General features: G+C 35.6%; 1 protein-coding gene across 1 annotated transcript in view; it reads left to right on the top strand.

The window, feature by feature from the left end:
• AK5 (adenylate kinase 5) overlaps positions 1 to 21,268 on the top strand; it is an 86,564-nt gene that overhangs the window by 9,052 nt on the left and 56,244 nt on the right. Inside the window, exons 4-6 of the mRNA XM_062003410.1 lie at positions 193 to 362; positions 479 to 592; positions 8,835 to 9,026. Of these exons, the coding sequence (XP_061859394.1) occupies positions 193 to 362; positions 479 to 592; positions 8,835 to 9,026 (476 nt within the window). The remainder of the gene's footprint in view (positions 1 to 192; positions 363 to 478; positions 593 to 8,834; positions 9,027 to 21,268) is intronic.

Here is a 21,268-nt window from a genome sequence, read left to right on the forward strand (position 1 = left end):
TTCATTTTACAAACTGTCACCTTTATGATCAGGCAGATGAGCCCCATATTTAATGGCTGGTAACAAGTCATATAACTGCAACGTTAGCTATAAGAATGGTTGGAAAGTTGGTGCTGGTAGCAAAGATTACATATGTGACTGAGTACTTCAGATGAAAGGTTAATGTAATGTTTTGCTTGCAATTAACAACAGGTGGCCCAGGAAGTGGTAAAGGAACACAGAGTTTGAAAATAGCAGAACGTTATGGATTTAACTACATATCAGTTGGTGAATTGTTAAGGAAGAAGATCCACAGCACAAGCAGCAACAGAAAGTGGAGTCTAATTGCCAAAATAATTACTACTGGAGAACTGGCCCCTCAGGTACAGTATATCATGCGTTAACGTTTACGTTCGAAGGATTGATACATGCCACATTAATGTGAACTACCAAGAAACTCCTCTTTACAGTGTTAAATAACTTCTTCTCTCTATAAAAGGAAACAACCATAACTGAGATTAAGCAGAGACTAATGCAGATCCCTGATGAAGAGGGTATAGTGATTGACGGATTTCCCAGGGATGTTGCCCAGGCAATCTCCTTTGAGGACCAAGTAAGAGACTGTTTTTATTGTTAAATAACTTATATATCTCTGCAACAGTTAAGCTTCTTGAAATTATCAGTCAGATTCAAAGGACTAGGTGTTATTTCTAACTGAACATCGTTCTTTAAATCTTCACAAGTATGTAATTACAGGTTGACAAAAGATTATTTTGGGTTCTGTTGTATTATATCTGAAGACAGAATATTTTGTAAAAAGACAATGTGATAATATGACCAATAATCCAAGCCTCTTATCTCTGTGAAGAAAATCTTCTCAAGATGAAGAACATCATAAAATCTAACAATTAGTATTTTAAGTGTTTTAGGGGTGTAGAAAGAGGGAAGACATTATATTTCCATATCTATTTGTTCAATTTAATCTACATTAAGAGAAACGTATTAATATATATCTCCTATAATATATCTCCTATAAATGTATTAATATATATCTCTCTATATATATAACACTTTACACCTCAGGTTTATTACAGTGCATTGAAAAAACTAAAATAAAAGTTAAAACCACCCATGTTTTGCAAGTTTTGTAAAGTAGAAATTATGCTCTTTAAAAAAAAAATAGGTGATTTTGGTTATTCTAAACTACAGTCCTAGTTAGCTAAAACTGTATTCCTGAGTTTTATTTGCATGTTGTTTTCATCTGTGTACTTTAAACTAATCTAAAAAGACTTAAATTCAGTGGAAAAACAAAGAGCTTATGTCATTTTCTGATCAAACATTGTTCATATAACAAATATGGTCACAAGTAAAGGTTGCAATTTCAGTACTGAATTTTCAGAGCATTCTTCATGCAGAGTGTCTTAAAGACCTTCACAATTGCTGGTGTACTAACATTTCTGTACTTCGAAGTCTGAGTGGCATTGCCAAGACAAAAGTAATAAAAGAAAGCAGCTAAAGAGGCATTTCATTACTGTGCTTTTTCTGGGAAAAACTTAGAAGACTGAATTGAGGGAATTAAAGGAAACAGACAAAATAATTATTACAGAAAATAGCCAGTGACTGCCAGCTAGATGTCCTTATCATTAAGAAAAGAGAAGATTGGCTTTTATAAATGAAACAGATGAAATTTGACTTGATGGTCATTTCCTTGCCATTTTGTTTGTCCATTATATTGTGTGATAGGGTGATTTAAGTACATTTTTTAGTGCTATAATTATGTGCTGATGTTGTGTTCAACAAAAGAACAGGGGATGTGAAACTGGAAGAACTGTCAGGAGTTAAGTGCTTTGAGTTATTCTAGGATCAGATTCTCCTTCTACAAAGGAAACCATTTAAACAACACTTGAGCACCCATCATGGAGTTCATTATTAATACTGCTAAGAAGTGGAGTCCAAGAGGTGAGGAAAAGCTCAGGCAGTACAGTGGTGTAGGAGGGGAGAAAGAACAACCTTTGCACCATTCAAATATACTTTTGTAGTCTTTCCTCATTTAACTCAAAATATTCCCCTCTGCCAGCCTGGTTACCTGTTGTTGACTATAGGAAACTACATGGAAAAAAGACTGATAGAATGACACATGATAAGAATCTTAACTTTAGTTAGGATTTATGTCTCCTTTGTAGTACATGCTTCTGCTCCAAGAATGCTGTAGATCAGTTTGTGGTTTGGTTTTTTTTTTAGAGAAAAGAGGATGGATTTAGTCAGTTTAGACCTGACTATATTCTCAGAGAGTTCTCTGGTTTCAGTCTAATGGGATTTGCTAAATCATACTCCTCAAGGCTCGATTCGCCTGAAAGATGACTGAGTCTAAAGAAATCCCGGAGCACTTCATATAGGGACACCTTTCAGTCTTACTTGTTCTAAAATAAATACGGGAAAGGAAAGAATCATAGAGCTTTCATAGGAGCACAGGAAGGAAAATTTTATCTGTTTAGGCTCCTCTTTTTTTCCCTTCAGCTTGCAGCTGACCTCTTTTAAGGCCAAGGAAAGAAATGAACAAAAGATGGACATATTTCAGTATACACCTCTGTTTAATCCAATGGGATATATTTGATGTTGCATCTTCAATTTATACTTCAAAGAAATACAATATGCTTGTTTATTTAAAATTCTCTATTTACTAAGTCATAGTACTACACACAGGAGTAGGAAAATCTTGTGATAAGGAAGGGGGACTATCAACAGGTGTGATACCCATCTTCCTTCACAGGATGATGGTAATCTATGACAAATCAGGTTATTTACATTCAATGTGATAACATTTTTAGGGCATTCGGCAGTCCATCAATGCAAAGTGCAACTGAGCTGTGTAGAAATCGGTAATTAACTGCTGTGATAATTTTTGTAGGTCTGCAATTAAAAGTGCTACAGGTGTTTTCCACAGCTTAGAAATGTTATAGCTCTCTTGCTAGCAGTTTTTAAAATAGAACCAAATTTTTCTCATTAGCTAAAAGTGACAAGATTAGTTGAAATTTCAGCAAAGATAGTTTTGATTAAATTTAAGACACTCTCTAATTAAAAGATCCATTAAGTATCCTTCAGAACATACTTCTGAAGAAAATGATGAAATTCCACAAAATGCAGAGTCAAATCAAATTATTCTGTAATACAGGAATTATTACAAAGAGTTTTCTTATACAACATTGAGATTTGTCGATAAAAAGTTCTGAGTGAGTAATAATTCTTATTGTTATCACTAATTTTGTCATGAGCGAATACCTTTTCTTACAAATGGCCTCTTGAAGACCACTTCATACTTATGTACCTGAAAACAGCAGAAAAGATTTTATTACACCAGCCTTTTAAAGATTACATTTAGAGGAACTTCCAAAAGATGCATGAAGTAGGAGCTACTATTTATTTTACTGTTTTTTCTCCTTCATGATCCTTTCGCTGATGTTAATTGTTTTAATTACAAGGGTTCCAAAATACAATTGTATGACTTTACATTATGATCTATTTCATAAGGCAGCCAGAACACTTTTGGTTTTTATTATCTAAATGAAATGATGATAAGTTTGTATGAGAGTAAACAGAATATGCTGGCTTTCTCAGTTCGTTCAGCCATATATGATATAGAGTAGATGCCAGTGGGAGGAATGAACGCAGGAACAAGGGTGACTATTCATTTATCCTTTGTCATTTGAGTATGCTGAGAATTGTATTCATCTGTAATCCCTTTGAAGCTTGAAAAAAGTAAAGAAACATTCATTTTTCACATATTGCTTTCCATTGTATAGCCTTTCTCCTTCGCCGTTGTTTACATAGACAGAAACAAACTCCAAGAATATGTGTAGCAATACCAAAAATAAATTAGTGGGGGGAGAACATGAAGGACAAGTTCTTAAAATTGAATGAAAATAGAGATGAGTAATACAAGATACTGAGAGAGTAGTTAAGGCTGGAACAGAGACTGAATAAATGTGTAGAAAAAAGGAGGTCCATAAACAAAACAGGCTACTAAAACCTAACATCATTATAACTGTCTTGCAGGCACATGTAAAATCTAAATGTGCTGTGTTTGCAGACATCTTTAATGTAAGAAATTATTTATGCTAAAATAATTTCTTCAATTTTATAGCTCACATAGCTGTTACTGAGACTGGACACCATTTGATTTTTCATAATCTCTTCATTTTGTGAAAAATATCAAATGGATACAAAAATGTCTGAACTCTAGTTACCATCCTGCATAATGTTCTGTTACAGAAATACACAACGATAATGAATTCTTGTTGAACCTCGCTTCTAATTGCTCTTGGTACTACCAGCACATTTTTATCCTTTTGACTAATCCAGAAGCTGAACTTTTCTTAGGGGGAAAAAAAAGTTATTTTTAGTAAAGTGAGTCCAAGCTAACATAACTAATGCTAACATTCCCAAACACAGGTGTAGCCAAAAGATGCTGATTTCTTTCTTATATTGCCAGTCTCTCATGTGTACAGTAAGTTCTCAATGTGTTGCTAGGCAGAATTGTATTAAAACACTTTGCATCTCAATGACTGAAGTGCCTAAGATAAGGAAATGTGTCATTTGCAGCACTCACTGTATTTCTCTCTCTGCTCAGATCTAGAAACCAGAAGTAACACTGCTTCCAAGCAATAATGTGAATCTCAATTAAGTGGATTAAAAAGCTTTTTTTCCTTTCTATTGAGTTTTGTTAATATCACTGTTCCTATAATCCATATATTTTGAGCAGGAAAGATGTCTTTAAGATGGTATCAGTGATGTTTTCAGCTTCCTGACTCTCCTATTTCTTAGTTCTAGTAAGCAGAGTTAATTCTGCCAACAGTTTTGATAGGGGTACCTTTAATAAAGCCCTGAAGTCACATGACTATGAGAATATCAGCTCTCACTTTAAAACAAAGTTCCAGTGGTTGTGGAGAAAAAAATGAAAACATTCACGTTAATGTCTTAAAAGCTAATAGAACTTGCAGTTTATTTATTTGGTTTAAATTTATGACAACTTCTGGATTTTGATAATTTTGAACTCCTTTTCTGTAGTAGCATAGATTTAATACTGATTCATTTAGTTTTTGGGTATGAGCCTAGGCATAAAGCTGTCATAAACCGTGATTTTTAAGGTATCCATGATTTCTACTAGGTGCAAATAGTAGAAAGATGTTTAGATTCCAAGCATACATTCAAAAATGCCAAGGAGAAAATGGCTTATTTACCATTAACCTGTCATGTTGAAATTGAGTAAGTCATCTACAGTACCAGCATGTTCAAGCATGCTAAATATCTTTCTCTCCAGTAACAGTTATGAAATGCCTCTGACTGGTGTATTGAACTCAAATTACTTGTAAAGAAGAAACTGCAGTTTGACTTTCTATATAATCTCTCACATAGCATAGTTTTTACCCTTCTCAGGAGAAACAATTTCTCACTTGAGTATTTTCCAGATAATTTCAATTATTGCATTGGTTTTGAGGGTTTTTTCCCACACTTTCAGTCATTCATGAATAACTTTCCTTCTAATTTCAGTAATTCCTTCACCATCATTAACCTTGTTAGTTTCAATAGAATAAGTGCAGATGTTTCCCTAAAATGGTTGACAGTAAACTAAATATGAGCCAGCAATGTGCCCTCGTGGCCAAGAAGGCCAATGGCATCCTGGGATACATCAAGAAGAGTGCAGGCAGCAGGTCAAGGGAGGTTCTTCTCCCCCTCTACTCTGCCCTGGTGAGGCCTCATCTGGAGTCCTGTGTCCAGTTCTGGGCTCCTCAGCTCAAGAAGGACAGAGAACTGCTGGAAAGAGTCCAGCGCAGGGCCACCAAGATGATCAGGGGACTGGAAAATCTTCCTCATGAGAAAAGGCTGCAGGAACTGGGGCTGTTTAGTCCGGAGAAGAGGAGACTGTGGGGGGATCATATTAATATTTACAAATATCTAAATGGTGGGTGTCAGGAGGTTGGGGCAGCACTTTTTTTCTGTTTTATCTAGTGACAGGACAAGGGGTAATGGGATGAAGCTGGAACACTGAAAGTTCCACTTAAACGTAAGAAAAACTATTTCACTGTTGAGGTGAGGGAGCCCTGGCACAGGCTGCCCAGGGAGGGTGTGGAGTCTCCTTCCTTGGCGGTCTTCAAGACCCACCTGGACATGTTCCTATGTGACCTGATGTAGATGGACCTGCTTTAGCAGGGGGGTTGGACTAGATGATCTCTAAATGTCCCTTCCAACCCTACCATTCTACGATTCTGTGATTCTATGAAAATATATTAATCATAAGTTTTTTTAATAGTGAAATGAAATGTGTAACAGGTATTAGAATTAATATTAATGAATGAATATAATTTCATTCCTTGATAAAAAAAGAAAATCATCAGGATTCATTCTTTGACAACAAGGTTCATGATTTTGCTTTTCTAAAACAATAAAAAACCGATCCAAACAGCCTATTGACCCAGCAGAGATGAAAGTATAAAAAGCAAATCAGTAATTACAAGTGAGAACATCCATATAGTGGACATAAACTAGCTTGCTTTACCAACTAGAATAAAATGCACTGTTAAAATAATAATTATTCATGAGTTCATGAGTTAAGTTTTCTCAAGTTAATTCTGAGTTTTAAAAATAATGTTCTTTTCAAGTGCGGTCTGTGGGAATTGAGCAGATGAGAATATGCACACCTGACGGTATGGTGGCATTCAGATCCTTCCCTTGCTATAGAGTTGCACTTGGTCAGCCATGGTTTCTTTAAAGAAATGAGACTGACTATGGAAAGATGCACTCTCATGTTTCTGTCCAACAGGAAAAGACCTTCCCTTTATCGCCTCTTTCCTTTAGGGCTAATAATTTCATGAGTGATCTATTCATTCTGAGTACTCTGCAAGGTTTGATGCTATATGTGAAGTTATGTGATATGCAAAAGCATATGCAAAAGTCCTACACTTGAGGAGGTCTTGTATAAATTCACTTTACTAGATCCTTGATTTGCAGCTATAATTTCTGAGTCCCTTTGTAAAGTATGTTAGGAAGCAGAATACCCACATTGGGACTTGAGATGTTTCTGTGCTCAGTTTGCTGCAATGTGCATCAGCCATTTCCCTGCATAATATAGTGTTCCATGACCTAAAAGGCTTTGAAATCTCTAGCATTGCCTTTCAGAATCTGTGTCATAATTTCTATATCTTTGCTATTGTATGCTCTTTAAATTCCCAAATTATGCTACTACTAATGAAGCAATTGTAATTTAACAATAATGTCTGTATTGCGTGAAAATCTGACACAGAAACTTACTTTAATAGTATTTCATGTGAATAATTATGTGCCTTAAAGCTGTTTTTGTTGACATTGAGGTACATGTTTTAGAGATAGGAAACAGCTGCTTTCCCACTGTCATGTATAAGGTTAATTACTTCAAAATCTAATAGATACTCATTACAAGTTACCAGAAGTAGTATTTTTGGGATTTGGTTTGTAGTTTGGGTCCTCATGTCTGCAGTCATCTACAATGTGTGTAAAAAATTACTTTCTTTAAAACTCTATTTAATTTTCTGTAATTAAAGAAGCCACCATTTTGCTTGGCAGTGCTGCATATCAGATTGTCTTTTCTGGTTTGAAAATGGCTTTGCTTTCTAGTCACTATTTGCTTCCTCATTTCCATATCCTATCCTGTCCTTCTGAGAAGAAATGACCTTGAGCTGCACCAAGAGAAAGGTTTAGATTGGATATTAGGAAGAACTTCTTCACTGAGAAGTTTGTTAAACAGCGGAAAAGACTGCACAGGGAAGTGGTGGGGTCACCATCCCTGGAAATATTTAAATGAGATGTAGGTGTGGTGCTGAGGGACATGGTTTAGTGCTGGCCATGGCAGTTCTGGGTTAACAGTTGGTAAAGATCTTTTCCAATGTAAATGATTCTATGATTTCTATGATTCTATGATTTTTTTCCACCACATGTACTAAATAGTGGTGGCCTCTGAAGACTGCCTATGAACGTTTAGCAGCATTCCTAAAACAGCGAGGCTGTCATTTCTTTACCCTTTACAAGCATTAGACAAATGTCTTCCATAACAGTTCGATAGTGTGAGTAACCAAAAGTTATGAAGAACACTGAAAACCTTAAGGGCAGCTTGAATTTAAGTGGAAAAGAGCTAAACTTCCAAATATTTTGTTCTTACTGCCATAAAACTGTACTTCCTGAACTTCAGTAAAAGATTAGATGTGTCACAAAACAGTGCTCACCAAACAGACTGAAAAGGATAGGAGAAATTAAAATCCTCTTAGCTGCCACACCAAACCTCTGGAAAAGTGCACTGAAGCTTGCATGAGATTTAAAGAAACACAGAAAGCTTTAGAAGAAACTGTGGATTATAGAATAGATCTGTTTTCACCTCACCCTAGGCATCAGTTAACTTCATAGTGGCTACTGGGTTTTAAACATCCCTTTTCTTAAAGGCTTTTTTTTAGATGGAAAACATACAACTACTTAAAAGATATTTATATTTTGCTCTTTTTAAAGATTTTAATCTTAGCCAGGAGAACTTTCTGGTAATGCAGATAAATATAGTTGGGAGAAAGTTTCTGGGGTGAGTTAAAAAACTTTCATTAAACTTTTTGCTTAACTTTTCAGGTGAAAGAAATTGACTAACCTTCATGTAAGACAAACAAGACCTTCTTTAAGCTTATAAATTTCACTTAATTCATTTTCTAGAAATTTTTATTAAATTCCAACTTATGCAAATGGAGCATATCTGAGTCTCACCTGAATTCTCAACTGAATTTCTGATTCTTGTAGTGCTGGATAATCAACTTAATCAGAGACTTCTTGAACTGCTCTTTCCATAGATCTGTACTCCAGATTTGGTGGTGTTTCTGGCATGTTCCAGTCAACGGCTGAAAGAAAGGTTACTGAAGCGTGCTGAACAGCAGGGGAGACCTGATGATAACCTGAAAGCCACTCAAAGAAGACTAATGAATTTCAAGCAGAATGCTGTCCCATTGGTTAAATATTTCCAGGAAAAGGGGCTAATCATCACAGTAAGTCCTTCAGTGTATATCTCTGAAACCTTCATTATTGTGATTATACATGTCTACTTATACCTTTTGTTTTGAGATAGACGAGTCAAATTATGTTTTAGGTATACATCATGCTTACTAAAAGAAAACCTCCAGTTTGCTGAGAGAGTATTTGCTGCCAAATTCAGCAATGGCAAAATTCACGTGCATGTAGATAACATGGTAAGCAGCATGTCAATTCCTTGCTGCAAGCATAAATTGCTTCAGCAGCTACTTGCAAAACCTTCTCTCAGAAATTACTTCCATGAAACAAGAGCTTGCTTTGAAACGCTGTTGCTATTCCTCTGCCCCCAGTTTCATTCCTTGCAAATAGTCATGTGCTTTTCGGATGGTTGTCTTGAGAGGAAAGGAAAGCAGAAAAATCCCCAGCAATCTAACAGAAAACTTATCTTGAGTTGGATTAAATCAAACAAGTTCTTCAAGGAATAAATATATATGGCTGTTGACCGTAGTAAAGAAATGTTCTTAGATTATCTTATCATGGTTTAGCTATGCCTTATTATGTGGTCTTCTGCAAGCTTTAATGTTTCAAATAAAATCTTTGATGACAAGAAAATTGCAATGCACCATTTGGATATCAGTAAGAACACTGCAATATTTGGGGCAAGAGAAACTATGTCTAAACACAGAACTTACCAAAAGCTGAATTAATAAAGTTGGAAGTACGTTATAGAATTAGGGACAGCAAGTACTGATGAAGTATTTAAGTACTTAATTATGAGAAATTCAATGAGCAGTTAACGGTTGTATTATGAACTGTGTCTGATTGTAAGAGTGCTCAGACAGTTGAATTATTGACATGTTCTCAATTATGGACTGTGTGTGGTTGTAATAGTGCACAGGACTTGGTACCACATGTGACAGCACAGATGGCATGTTTTCTTTTTGATAGCCTAAATAACCTAGGTAGTTCACACTGATATGCTCTCTTCACAGCAAATATAACTAATTCTGTGTGCTGGCTGGATTCATGACAGGCCACGGCAACCTTAATTGCAAAGCCATCTTTTGATATTGGTAGCCTAACAATACACTTCAGCAGCTGTTGAATTTCAAAATGAAAATCCCATAAAATTATTACATTGTTTTCTGTAGAGAGTATCTTTTTGAGAATTTTGATTAACTCTGTTTGGAGGGGTGAGAGGACTGAATTCTTGGAAGCTGTTCTTCACTACTGAGGAAGCATGTATTTTGTGACAATTCTGTAGCCTTTACAAATAAATGATCCTCTTGTAGAAAGCATACTTAGCTCTTCAAGGGAAATGTGCCTTTGGAGATAAAATATGTGAGGCATCTGGATAAAATTCCTTTTCTGTGATGAGACCTGTAAAACAGAAGATGTTTTTCCTATTGAAGTTTCATTTTCTACTTTTTAGCTCTGTTTCTTGAGAATTCTAAAGATAATTTAAATTACAATGTTCACCTTAGATATCTCTTTTCTTTTTAAAGAAAGCAGATGTTTATCATAGGAATGGGAATGATAACACAGCATATGAACGTTATGTTACTGTCCTCTACAGGACAAGGAAACAACAAATGCAGAAAACAATGACTTGGCAACATGTCAGAAAAGTCTCTTACGTGAAAAAAATACTGTAAGATTTTAATTTACTCCTGAATTATATCTACTAAAGGCATAGTAATGTAATTTCAGAGAGATCTAGAAGTTACTCTATATTTACATCAATGTAGAAGTGAAGAGAATTAGACTTTGGAAGGGAGAATGTTGTTCACTTGTCATTAGAGCTGCATTGCCCTTGTGGCAAAGCCATGGTGCCTTAGTAAAAGCCAAGCCTTTAGATGCGTGAGTAATTTCATAGTCAGTGGGTAAAAGAATCCCTTTCTGTAGATTATAGATATGGCAGACTTAATTTCCGTAGGATTTCTTTGCATATGGAAGATACATTTTTCAGTTGCCTAAGGCAACTAAGTTGATGGGGGATAAATGACAAAAAGGAGTAACTGGGAAAGGAATAATAAAAAGAGATTAAAGAAGCATACTCCAGAGCAAGTAAGCAACTGAGAATTTTCTACAAAAGAGCTTTTTTTTAAAACCACATGACTGTGAAACAGAGGAAACATAAACTAATTTCACACAGAAAGCTACAAACATTTTTAAATGGTTATTTTGCCACCATTTGTTACTTAGTGCTCAATTTATAAATCTGCATTATCCATAGAGTTTTGACTTTATTCTGACAATGTGATTTCTTTTCATATGTTCATTTTATTGGAAATTCTTTTGTCCAATGGGAAATCTGAGTATGTTTTTGCCAACTTCCTGTCCTATTCCTTTAAGAAAACATGAGTGCAGATAACATATGTTTTCTTACTCCAAATGAGTTTGATCCCACTGTCTTCTTCATTGATGAATACGAGCTTTTTTTTCCCCCCCTAAACCAAAAGAAATTCATGCCTTCCCATCAGTGAAAAAAAACAGAGTTTTCTTACAAAGCTGTAGATTTGAGGAACCATTGCAGTCTCCATCTCCACCTTTTCGTGGTGGAAGACATGTATCTTCAACTTGCCTTTACTGGTATGGATCTGTATAATACATATGTGATAGTGACACTTTTATGTATATTTGATACACTCGTACATGTTGTTTCCTTACAGAAGGAGGAAATGAGAAAGAAAATCACATCCATCCTGCTAGTTATAAAGTTGAACGTGGAAGGAACTGAAGTATTATGTGTATGAGAGCAGTGTAAGAACTAGAAGAGCATAAAATAGAATTACAATAGCCTAATTCCTAGATGAGTGAATCCTTGAGGCAAGGTCAGCTGTGGTCAGTGTTGACTTAGGAGGAAAGAAAAATATTCTCAGTTTTTTCAGTCCCTACCTGTGCCATGTCACTGTTAGTCAAAGCTCTAAACCTCAGACATTTCTTCTACCTATCATCACAAGGGAAAAGAAACTGAACCATGTGTCTTATGGAAAGTTACAATTTTAGAACCATAACTTATAGTTTAAACTGATACTTATTCATTAAAACATAGACCAAAAGAGAAAGTAATTCACTGGAATCTAACTTAATACAATTAATGAGCAGACATTTAGTATAGTTGTAGTCTACTGTTAGACAGTGTCTGAAGTAAGAAGAAAAAAAATCTAAATTCTCAAAGAATATTGATTTTCCTGCTACTAGAGTTGTTCCATACTGGTTTTAACATATTTTGGTTAACGGAATTAAAAAAATCTTAATTTAAGATGTTATTGGTTATGTTATGTTGCTTAGGAGTAATTCTTTCCTTTCATCTTTTTTTTTTTCTCTTGATCTTTGATTGTATATACTATGTAGCTTGTACTTGTTTGCTTCTCTGTATGCCTTACCTTATCAGCCTGTGCTTGGTATCCCTGTTCTCAGTCTGATCCTGGTTTCTGGTTTTGAGGAAGTTCTAAGAAACGGGAAGCTCTGTCTCTGTCACTTCTGAAAAACTCTTCTGGAATAATGAAGTTGGAATAGTCAAGATTTTGGACTGTTGTTCTAATTAAGCAGATCTGTAAACTTCAATATAGTTAAGAAAGAGAAGTAGATACCTGATATTTTCATGAACACATTTTTATGGTTAACATTCTTTTTAGCCATCTCCTGGTAGGTCCAACAAATCAAAACCCAACTTAAGTCAAATTTGTTTTCAGAAGGCATCAAGATAATAGTGATAGATGCCACAATGTTGGACATGAAGTGTATAAATAGGTGCATGCACTGGCATTTATTGTGTCAGTAACTTTTTAAAAATCATCATCTATTGCTCGTCTAGACACTAACTTAGCCACAAATTACTGGGGGGGAAAGCTGTTAGTTAGATCAAATTATGCAAGGGAGAATATGTAAATACCTAGATGATCTGCAACTACTCTACTGTTCAGCAGAGAACTTCAGTTCTGAAAGTTTAATCCATTCCCATATCCTTCTTGCCGTCTAGCAGTTATTTAGCTGAATACATTGGAATATCACGATGTTTGGTTTCAGGTGCTGACATGGCAATTGGTGTATGTACACATATTACTGAGTCGTGGGTAGTACTACTGGTCATAAGTGGAGAACTTCAAAATAAAATACAGACTTCTAAACAGTGCTTGCTGTTCAGTTAAAAGTACTTAGGTGATTCACCTATGAGATTCATTGTTAGATACTTTGTTATTTTGGCTACAGTACTCCTAGAAATGTGGTATGATATAATTTCACTTCCTAACACTGATTCATAAGGGTTTCTCTCTTTTTTTTTTTAATTAGAAAGTGATGAAAAAGTAAGGCAAAGAAAGAAAAAATCCCAACTAATCCCTATGTAATTGATGTGCTTTAGTGTTTTCAACGTGGTTGCTGTCCTAAGAGAGAGCTAGTTTGCTCTGTAAAAATGTACTGTGAGTTACAAATAATAAAAAGTTAATCCTTCTCCCCACCCTTGACACATCAGCCTAGATAAACTATGTTTCGGGAGAAAATTGACTTGTGTTAGCTGAAAGTCTAGTCCAGCATATCTTTGTTATCTGGTGAGAACTAGCTGTTAGTGAAGATTACTATTAAGAATTCCCTAGGAATCAACTGGAAAATTCAACTGAAAACTATTTCTAGTTTTCTGGATTTCAAGATACATTTCTCTTCTGAACATTATATGGATATTTCATCATTATTAGACCTTCTGCTATGAACTAGCTAGCCTTTAAGAACTGCGGGAAGGAAATCCCTGACCTTTGAATAAATTACTATGATGTAAAATTAGACCATTAAAAATTAACCTTTTTCTTTTACATCACATCAGATGTAACTCATCCTATTGCAGGGAAGTTTAGGGAACACAACAATACAGCATGATGGACCATAATGATCAAACTATTATAGTACTTGTACCATTATGTCCCTAAATGTAAGTCATAAACAAAATCTCTCACAGAAAACAGCCTCTTTGCCTACAAGAAATGGTTTTTTTTCTACTCAACTGATTTGCTTAAGTTGTTCTTAGTCACAGAGATGAGCTATATTCTGGAGAGAAAGGAATGAGAATTCAGAGGATAGTAGATGGTGCCCACACAATGAAACTAGAGTTGTACTTTTTAAACTGCTAATTCACTGAGGAATATGCCAGAAGATATTATAGTTATCTTTTTATAAAATGAAGCCATGGCTTCATCAGCCATATCAGTAAAGTAAAAATCTTGACCATCCTATGGTTATTGCTGTTACATTCTTATCAGAGATAAAAATTATCAGAGGTGAGGAGGGCAAGATAATATGCAGGATTTACACCTCCAAATAATCTGCATTGTGGAAAGATGTTAGGATAGAGAAAGAGTTTGACAGAAATGAAAAGGCAGGTAGACTTCAAGTTTCTACTCTGCTTTGTTCAGATGAATTTTAAATCTCTGCTGTTCCCACCCCAGTGATAACTGTCACTCAGCTATTGGTTATTTTGGAAAGAATCTCTAAACCTTTACTTGATGCCTTTCTTACTTTGTCTGTACTGTAATCTGGTATAGATACTGGTGTACTTATTGGAGAGGAGATCATTGGGTTACAAAAACTGTTCTCAGAGATCTTAGCTGTTCTTTCTAGGACACATCTTTTGGTCTAGACAGAAAAAAAAAATGCAGAGCTCATCATGAAACAGTGAAAGTTTCTTTTACTGGAGACAGGATTAGGCCCAGTCTGCCTTATTTATATAATTCTGTGTAAAAAAAAAAAAAGATAAGAAGAAAAAAAATATTGCCTTTATTTAAGATGTGCTAAACATTAAAAGAAGGCTCTGGACCTGATCTAGGGGGATTGGGCTAGATGATCTCTAAAGGTCCCTTCTGACCCTACCAGTCTATGATTCTATGACCTTATTTAAACAGCCGGAACAGTGCTGCATCCTGTGGCATAAGTTGCTGATATCTTCGTTCTCTCACTTGTCCTTTTAGGGAATATACCATGCCTATGCAAAACATTAGAATGACATTCAGATTAGTCAAAGAAGTAAACAGAACACAGAAAAAGCAGCCAAAGCTGGAAATGGATTTTGAGCACAAATTTAGAAGTTAAATAGTTGCGGGTGATGGAAATAGCTTATATGGGTGTCTGCCCTCATTAGCATCAAAGAAGCCTAACGGCTGACAACTGTCACAGAGAAATTCCCCACGGAACTGTGTTATATAATTTTTTGCTTTGATTTTTTGCTCACTGACATGAACTTTAGCTACAAGCTGTAACTTACCAATACACTAACAAAAATATCAGTTATAATCCCTTTCTAAAGTTTCCATGCTATCATATAGCTCTCCAACTTGAGCTTTTGGTTTGGGCATTTAATTTGTTTAGCTGTGAATGCTGTTTCCAAAGGACTTTCAGCTACTTGTTCCTTCTTTTAATTCCTGGTGTCTTCGTGAAGAAACGTCCTGTAGTCCTTTCAGCAACTCAAGGTCAATCCAGATCTCATTGATAGAAAACTGTTACACAAAAGCATGATTTGAACCTCTGCTCTGCTTCCAGGTCCTAATGGCAGCCACTGTCAGGCACCTCCCAAACCAGAATCCAGCTCAGTGGAAGGACATGCATCTGGTTTCCAAAACACAGAATGAGTAGCTTTTCTTGGTTTTATGGTAGTGATACTTGCTCTCATCCATGCAGTTTTGCATTAAACAATCCTTAAAAAGAAAACTTAAAAAAAATCCCCCAGCCCCTTCCCTGAAGTAATGATATGAATAGGGACTGTTAGCCACCACCTCCCCCATGCACTCTCACTTCTCTGCTGTAGACTCAGGATCTCATTTAAATACCATCTGATGCCTTGGATCTTACATTTTTGGCTGCAAAGTGATACAGACTTGGCAGGAATGGTTTCACTCAAACCCAGTCTCGTCTGTATCTGAGCACAGCCTTTCCCCCCACAAGTCAAAGATGTGGGTTTAAGCTTGTCTTGCTTTGTAGGGGGTACTGAACTGAGATTTTCCACTGACTGGCCCAGTGCCACCCATGTAGTTTCAAATGCTTCTCAGTTGTTTTAAAAATACAGCAGTCATGAGTACAGTCTTTTTGTAACGTTAGATGCGCGTTTAACCTGACTACTGCACTGTCTCTTCTGGTTTCTCGGGCATGACCAAGTAGGGATGCAAAGAGGAACCCATATAGGTTTGACTATCAGCTGGAGGAAAACTTCACTGTTTTAGGAACTTTTCAAATACAATAAGGAATGTAGGCAACTATTTGTGGAAACCCCAAGACCATGAGGTTTTATTTGAGATTCAGGAACCTTCCTCTGTTTTGCTTTGTGGTTCTTGAATCTTCATCTGGCTTCATGAATGTATACACTTATTATAATCATGAAAAAATAATCTATACAGGGAAAAGGAGATGTGGGATGGGAAATAATTACTATCAGTTTTTGGTGAACCAAAGCAACAAAAGATGAGTTGAAACCTAGAACAGGTAACCAGATCTCTGCATACACAGGAATTTGGCTATTTGTCATCCCAAATTAAGGGTCTCTCTGTCTGTCCTATGTTTGATAGCTCTGTTGCAGAAAACCTGGAATAAGAGAAAGATCCTGGAACTGTTTCCCGTGGAACTGCTGAGCTACAGAAAGTTTATGAGTTCCGTCACCATTGCTAGGTCTTACACTGTGTCTCAGTGATATTTATGTGTTTTGCTTTGCAAGGTATTTTGAAAAATATACAAAAGAATGCACATAAATAAAATGTATGTAGAAATGTGTTCAAACAATTGTAAATATATGCACATTTTATTCAGGAAAGATAGATGAGTAATTTGTGCATATGTGGAAGCAAGTGCATTGCATACACTTAACAAACTTCAAAATATTTTCAGCGTCTGATGATATGATTTATGTCAACATGTTAAGTGTATCAGAAATACTAATGTCTGACAGAGTATTACCAAGCTTGGAAACTTGTCATCTGCGTACATGCAAGCATGCATGAGGGCAGAAATTCTTTGCTGAGGTGAATAGCATTAGTGCAACACTGTTCTTTTCTGACAGGCATTATGATTTAAATAAATACCAGCTTTTTAAAATCTGCCCTGTCCCCTGTACACCCAGTAGTTAGAATGAAGAAGTAGGCTTTGAAAAAAGAAATAAACTTTGACAATTCGGGCTATAGAATTAGTTTGTTTTCATCTGTTTCTGGCACTGTGAAAGCTGATACATGTTTAAAATTAACAGAGGTTTTTCTTACAGATCCAAAGCTAAAGATGAGTAATTAAGCCAAGTTATCATACAGAGAAATGAACTTTAAGAGATATTTAAGATAATATACCCTACTTATTCTTCAAGTTATTTTAAATGGTTCATCCTAAGGTAATTAAGCTGTGTCCTTTGGATGAATATTAGCTTCTAATTTTTTAAAGAAAATTAATTTTTCTCCTTCAGCTAATGAGAGTCTTAATTCAGCATTTAGGCTCAACCAGACAGGGTTAGATGCAGCTGCAGTGTTGGTGAAGAACTGAGAAAGCTGAAAGGTGACACAGAGGACACACCACACCAGACAGTACCGAAGTGAAAATGATAGCCTTCCACTAGTACATCTTCCCCTTTGCAGAATATCCTTTTAAATGTTTCTGATAGCTCTTTGGAAGATTTTCTTTTCTAATACAACTGAAGTATACTTACCAAACAGTGCTTTGAAGAACTCTATGAAATACTTCATATTTAGGAACTGGAAAACACCGTTACTATGTTAACTCAGCATTTCACTGAAGTATTAAATCCTTGCTGCTTAAACTCAGTGATACACATCAGGTAGTCACTAATATGGCCATTTTGTTCCTTGTAACTGTGCTGCATCGTTTAGCATTAACACAAACATCTCTGACCAACATGACCTTGTACCACATAGACATGACTTAAAATTCATGGCAAAGACTGTCTTATGAGTCCTCTACAGTTTGTCTTAGCTATTACTAAGCATGCTTTCTTTATCCTTTTGCACAATTACCATCCTCACTACTCCAACGGTTAACATTTGTACCTTTCCATTTCATATAGAACTGCACTTTTTTTATTAATGAGCAGTCAGTATATCTGTTCACTTTCTTGTCACCTTATCACGTTCTGCAATACAATAGTCTACTTAAATAACGAAATGGGAAATGAAGTCTCACAAGACATGACTATGAGACAGCAATCACAATTATTGTTGTAATTTTCTGTGAAGGAAGAACTGTTGTCTCCATTCTTAATGCTTAATCTTTTTTTATGTCAGTAATGGTCATTCATGCCAGTTGTGCTATCGCAGATAGAGGACTCTGTGTGTAAAACGTGTCATCTTTTTACTGTAACTTGCTATAATCAGTTATTTATACATCTAGGATTGTTCATACATATGTTACCCCTTGTTCCATAAATTAAAAACATAATTGCTAAAATTATGTTGGTTTTAGGCAAATCTTAGCCTTTTTTCATGTCTCCCACTGGGTTTCTTCTCCTGTCTTTAGCCAGAATAACAAATTGAAGCTTCACATTCACATTTTCAGTACCAGTACTTCAAAATTCTCTGCTCTGTCTAGCATGTCAGGTCTTGTCTTTTCGTGCGTGCTACCATCCATTGTGTTTTGGTAACAATAGAGATTTTGTAATGCTGAGGTCATCTACCTCACCTACTAGAGCAAGATGCCAATTAGGCAATTTAAAAATATTTTTTCCACTAGTTTCCTAGTGTATCCTGCCTTCTGTGCTCTTCTGGTCTGCTCTACGGAAAAAGAGCAGATCTGTATAAATGCAGAGTCCATACTAAATGGGAACCTTGAATTGTGGACAGTACAGTTTTCAGTCAAGTTGCTTCATAAATTAATCAGTCCTTACTACAATGAGAAAAAATCCAGTAATTCTCTTTGTATCTGCACCTCATTGCAAGAATTTCACTTTATAGGTTCTATGTAATATAGTTTCATGTATACCAAAGGCAGTTCATTTCTGTTTCTTTTACAAGAACATTATCTTTGCTGTACTTCAGGCTATGTGTGTCACCTCAGTCTGCTGTAATGGACATTGAAGGTTTTGTGGGTACTTTAGCTTTCATCTCTGACCCTGTTCGTGGTGTGCAAGACAGAAATGAGTGCAATTCCAGTACTGTAAAGCGATGCTTTCCTTCATTTATGCAATTCATATTCTCTCATACTTCTTGCACTTTAGAAAGATTGGAAGCCATATGAATTCGGAAATGAGTTTGCTTTTATATCCTTGAACTATGTCCAGGGGACCACTCCTCAGAAAAATCACTACATTTAGTAGGATGAGTATAATACAGAATAAGAATAATGGGAGTATTTCTGGATATTATTTAATAGGTTAGGTTAGAACTTGGTAACAGAAACCATGTCAGTGTTTCTTGGAAAGAGAGCTCTACTAAAACCCTTGGTTTAACAACTAGTTATACGAGAGACAACTTTCAATATAATTAACTGATAGTTTCTTTTTAAGGCTGTACAACAATTTGTTGCAGCTTCATTCTGATAACATACCTTTTAAATATTATTATTTAGGCTTAAGGTTACAGTTGTTCTTTTTACATTTGCACAGTTAAACAAGACTGCAGAATTGCTTTTATCCCCATGAATTGCACAAGCATGGTGGTCTTTGCCCATTTAAAAAAAGATACCTTGAAATATAAAGATTTTCTGGAAAATGACTGGCATTTGAGATGTGAAATGAGATCTGAATCTAACCTTTACTGAGTGTATGATTTGGCTTTAGGATGAAAAAGGACACATAAAAAAGTCTTATGCAGGGATAGAAGCTTGCAATAATTTATTTTACATGAAGTAAGAAAGCGTTGAGTTCACATCAGGGAATCAGTTACAAATTAGCAAAATCAGTTGCTTTTGAGGCCAGCATATATAAATGGTCTCTGTGTAGGCTCTCGCTTTCCACACTGGAGAAAGGAGGAAGTCAACAGCATCCTAAGACCCAGTGGAGAGCTTTTAATGAGAATGAGGTCTAGTGTGTTCAGTGTAGATGCACACAGGAACTTTTGTTGTATTTGTATTTAGTCAGTTCCCCTACTTCCTTGGCATAATGTATTACAAAAGAAGCTTTAGGAATAACCGAGGTCTTCCTAAAAATTATTTTTCTTCTTTTACAGTAGAGACTACTCTCAAAACTAATAGAATCAAATAAGAGATCATAGTTCTCTAGAATCTCAGATAGTGACTTCCAAAAGTTTCTGGGAGCTAGAACACTAGTCCAACATAAAGAAAATATTCATTTCCTCCACAGCAGTAGACTGTATGGAACACAGTTGTTGTTTTAACTTAAGGTTTTGAAAACTAGTTTTAAGCTAGTATATTTGAACTGTCTTGAAAACTGCAAATCTTGTCTTTGTTTTATAAATTATCACTAGTTGTCTTTTAGAGTGAGTCCTGCTTAGCATTTACCATGCCAATTGGAGAACAGTGTGTCCCTTAGAATGAAAAAAATAATTACCTTTGATATATAATACTCCATAACAGTTAGAGAGGCCAGTAAGATTTATGATATGTGAAAGGAGGAAATTGAATTGTATTAATGATCATTAATTAGGATAGTCTTGATGAGACCCACAAGCTGCATTTCACTGTCTGCACAATGCAACGTCATATACTGTATTACTTTAAAATGGGACGGGTAGCCAAAGAATGTCAGAAAACTAGGTTAACATGACAGCCTCAGGCTTAAGATCATCTGAAATTATTTTTTTTATAATAGTTGTTATGACATCACCTAATAGCCTACGATATTGTAGTGTTTTTTACTCAGAATCTCTGCCACAAAAGCTGACAGGAGAAATGCTATTGATCTGGAAAGAGAAAAACAGAGTATTTGGCAGCAGTATCAATGCTTTTCGTTGAAGCAAAGTGCAAACTATAACTGGCAGAAAACAGTATTTATAGGAAGAAATGTCTTTCTTCAGAGTTTTTCTAAAATTTTGTTTACTTGCCTTATTGAAATTACAGTTGCTTGTATGAACCTTTTCTGGGAAAACAGTGTTGCTATGCATTTATTTGGAGTGCTTGTCTGCAATCTGTATTGCAAACATCATGCTATGGGAGCTGATGCTAGAAAATTACTTGGTTTTGTTTTGAGCAAGTGGGACAGTGACATGGGAGCTCCAGGAGCACTACAGCCAGAGGAAAACCTTTTTTTTAAAAAAAACTTAATTCAGCAAAAATTTCTTTATACACAAACCTGTTGGTTAATATCTTGTAGCTTTAGGGCTCATTCTCTCTG

Source organism: Colius striatus, chromosome 10 (assembly GCF_028858725.1).
Source record: "Colius striatus isolate bColStr4 chromosome 10, bColStr4.1.hap1, whole genome shotgun sequence".
Taxonomy (NCBI): domain Eukaryota; kingdom Metazoa; phylum Chordata; class Aves; order Coliiformes; family Coliidae; genus Colius; species Colius striatus.